At 38.2% G+C, this 2,883-nt stretch overlaps 2 protein-coding genes across 2 annotated transcripts in view; both read left to right on the top strand.

The window, feature by feature from the left end:
• The window catches only part of LOC104763807, a 1,078-nt gene extending 775 nt beyond the window's left edge, over positions 1-303 (top strand). Inside the window, exon 5 of the mRNA XM_010487188.2 lies at positions 34-303. Within this exon, the coding sequence (XP_010485490.1) occupies positions 34-123 (90 nt within the window). The 3' untranslated portion in view covers positions 124-303. The remainder of the gene's footprint in view (positions 1-33) is intronic.
• Positions 1,012-2,883, top strand: part of LOC104763806 (probable inactive ATP-dependent zinc metalloprotease FTSHI 3, chloroplastic) — a gene marked incomplete in the record, with an annotated part of 3,698 nt that continues 1,826 nt past the window's right edge. Inside the window, 3 exon segments of the mRNA XM_010487187.2 lie at positions 1,012-2,324; positions 2,412-2,735; positions 2,807-2,883. Of these exon segments, the coding sequence (XP_010485489.1) occupies positions 1,272-2,324; positions 2,412-2,735; positions 2,807-2,883 (1,454 nt within the window).

Below are 2,883 nucleotides of genomic sequence, written 5' to 3'. Positions count from 1 at the left end.
TTTTTTTTTTTTTTTTTTTTTTTTTTTTTTCAGGAAATCAAAAAGAAAAAAGAATCGTTCGAGGAAGAGAGAAAGTGGGTGTCTGATCTTTTGGCGTCCCGTGGAAAATCCCAGTGTTGTTAACCTCGGTCTGGATAAATAAGTTATTTGCCAATTGTTTGTTCTATTACAAAAACAAAGGAGTTGCATCTAGAAACATAATCGAGTTGGGCCTGTACTGTAATCGTTTAGGTTTTCTCTTGTATAATTTATTGTCTGATGATACAGTATTATTTGTTGATAAAGACTATGATTGACCTGCTAGCTAACCTCCAACTAACAAGGTCTGTTTCTCTGAATCTTCTTCTATTATTTCTTTTTCTTATGGATCCGACAGTATAATGAAAAATCTCAAGATTCATTTGCTTTTGAAAAATCTCAAGACTATGATTGACCTGCTAGCTAACCTCCAACCTCCGGTGAAAGCCTGATTCCGGTGAGAAATCGACTAAAGATTCATTTGCTTTTCACCAACAACAACGAATCGAAGCTTCAATTTGAAAGAGAACAGCTTAAGGGACGACTGTAAATAAACAACGGAAACATCTTTGTTTCCTCAAAATCTCATAACCAAGTCGAGAAAATATACAGTCTTAAGCGTTAACTCGCTAATTAAAACCGCCAACTTGCTAAGTTTGGTGACATGACAACTAATGGATTCTATTTTTTCCCTAAATTGAGTAGAACAACTTAATAAGCACAATTTTGTGTTATTGGAGGATTAGATTTTTGATTCATAAACATGTCATGGTTTGTTTTTGAGGAACAAAACATGGGATTAAATTAATTAATTGGCTGTAAAATTACAATTATTTACACTATTATTTTATTCATTAATCAGCCCAAAATGGAACACAACCCAATAGCTACAGGCCCATGACTCGATTTTAATGGGTCACTGGCCCAGTCATTTTTTATCAGTAAGACAAAAGCGTAACTGCGTAAGATCAAAACCAAATAAACAAAAAAAAATCCGTTCCCCTGTGTCTTTTTTGTCAGAGAGTCAAAATTGAGAGCTTTTTGCAAACACTTCTTATCCTTTCAATTGAACCAGAGTCGTCATCATCATCAGCTTGAAGACGAAAGCGTTTCCAGTTCCGTCCATCTTTTCACGAGCATGACCTGTTCGTCGTCCCTTCTTCTTATGTAAAAATTCTTACGATTTCTATTTTTTTTTTATTGGCCAAATAAATATGAACAACGCATGATTCGGATTCTAGGAAAGATCGTCCATGGCTACTTTCAATGTTCTTTGTAGCAATCGTTTTCTATTCAAAGGAGGTAACTCTCCTGATATATCTATTAGAAAGGTGTCTTCGAGGAGTAGTCAGCTTAATGTTTGTTTCGCTAGAGCGACGACGAACCAATCGTCTATTAGTTGCAGGAGACTTGGTGGGTTTCTTGAAATTGGTGAATCAAGATTAGGAGTTAGGTTTCATGGCGGAGATTCTCGAAATGGGTTTACTTGTAGTAGTGAGATTAAGCGACTTATGAGCGGTAGTGATTACGGAGATAAGGAAGATGGTAGAAGCAAAAGGAAGAGAAGAAGATTTTCTCTTAGGCTTCGACCTAGGTTACGATTAGTGAGCATGAGACTTGGGATGTTCGATTTCAGAGCATCAATGGAGGATTTTAGATTCTTTTTGAAAAAGAATTTCAAAAGAGTGATCTTATCTACTGGTGTGGCTGTGATATTTGGACTGTGTTATCTGTTCTTGAGGTTAACCGCTGTTCCGTCTCCATCTACTGTTCCTTACTCTGATTTCGTTACGAATCTTCGAGGTGGTTCTGTTTCAAAGGTTTTGCTTGAAGAAGGATCTCGTCGAATCTATTACAACACTAATGAGAATGTTGAGGCTGTTAAAGAAGATGTTCACAAGTCTGAAACTTTAGATGAATCTGCAATCCAAACTGATGATGGCGGTACAGGGGAAACTGTGACGGAAGCTGTTACGAAAGACGTTACTCCTCGAAAGGTTCGAGCTTTGCCTCCTGTGTGGAAGTATGTGACAAGAAAAGTCGATCATGATGAGAAGTTTCTTCTTAGTTTAATGAGGGATAAAGGGATTACTTATAGTTCAGCTCCTCAATCTGCATTGATGTCAATGAGAACTACTTTGATAACTATCATATCTCTGTGGATTCCTTTAACACCTCTTATGTGGCTTCTTTATCGGCAACTCTCAGCATCTAACAGCCCTGCGAAGAAACGACGGTCTAAAAATCCCACGGTTGGTTTCGATGATGTTGAGGGTGTTGATTCTGCTAAAGACGAGCTCGTGGAGGTAGAAAAAAGTGTTTTGTAATTATGACGTTTTTAGATTTGAGTTTTGAGTACAATCTTGATGTCTTCTGGTGTCTTTTATTTGTAGATAGTGTCATGTCTTCAAGGAAGTATAAACTACAAAAAACTAGGAGCAAGATTACCAAGAGGTGTGCTTTTGGTTGGTCCACCAGGGACTGGTAAGACCCTGTTGGCTCGGGCTGTTGCTGGAGAGGCAGGAGTTCCATTTTTCTCTGTTTCCGCTAGTGAGTTCGTTGAGTTGTTTGTTGGAAGAGGTGCAGCACGGATCAGAGATCTTTTTAATGCAGCCAGGAAAAATTCACCTTCCATAGTATTTATCGATGAGCTTGATGCTGTTGGAGGAAAACGTGGTAGGAGTTTCAACGATGAACGTGACCAGACACTAAACCAGGTAAAGAAGCGACCCTTTAGAAACCTTCTTGTCTGGTAGTAGCTGCCATTACTTATATACTTCTTTTGTAGTTGCTTACTGAGATGGATGGATTCGAGTCAGACACAAGAGTCATTGTAATTGCAGCAACTAACCGACCAGAAGCGTT

This window comes from Camelina sativa, chromosome 19 (assembly GCF_000633955.1).
Source record: "Camelina sativa cultivar DH55 chromosome 19, Cs, whole genome shotgun sequence".
NCBI lineage: Eukaryota > Viridiplantae > Streptophyta > Magnoliopsida > Brassicales > Brassicaceae > Camelina > Camelina sativa.
Note: the sequence above shows the minus strand (reverse complement) of the source record. Positions and strands in the feature narration are given on the sequence as shown.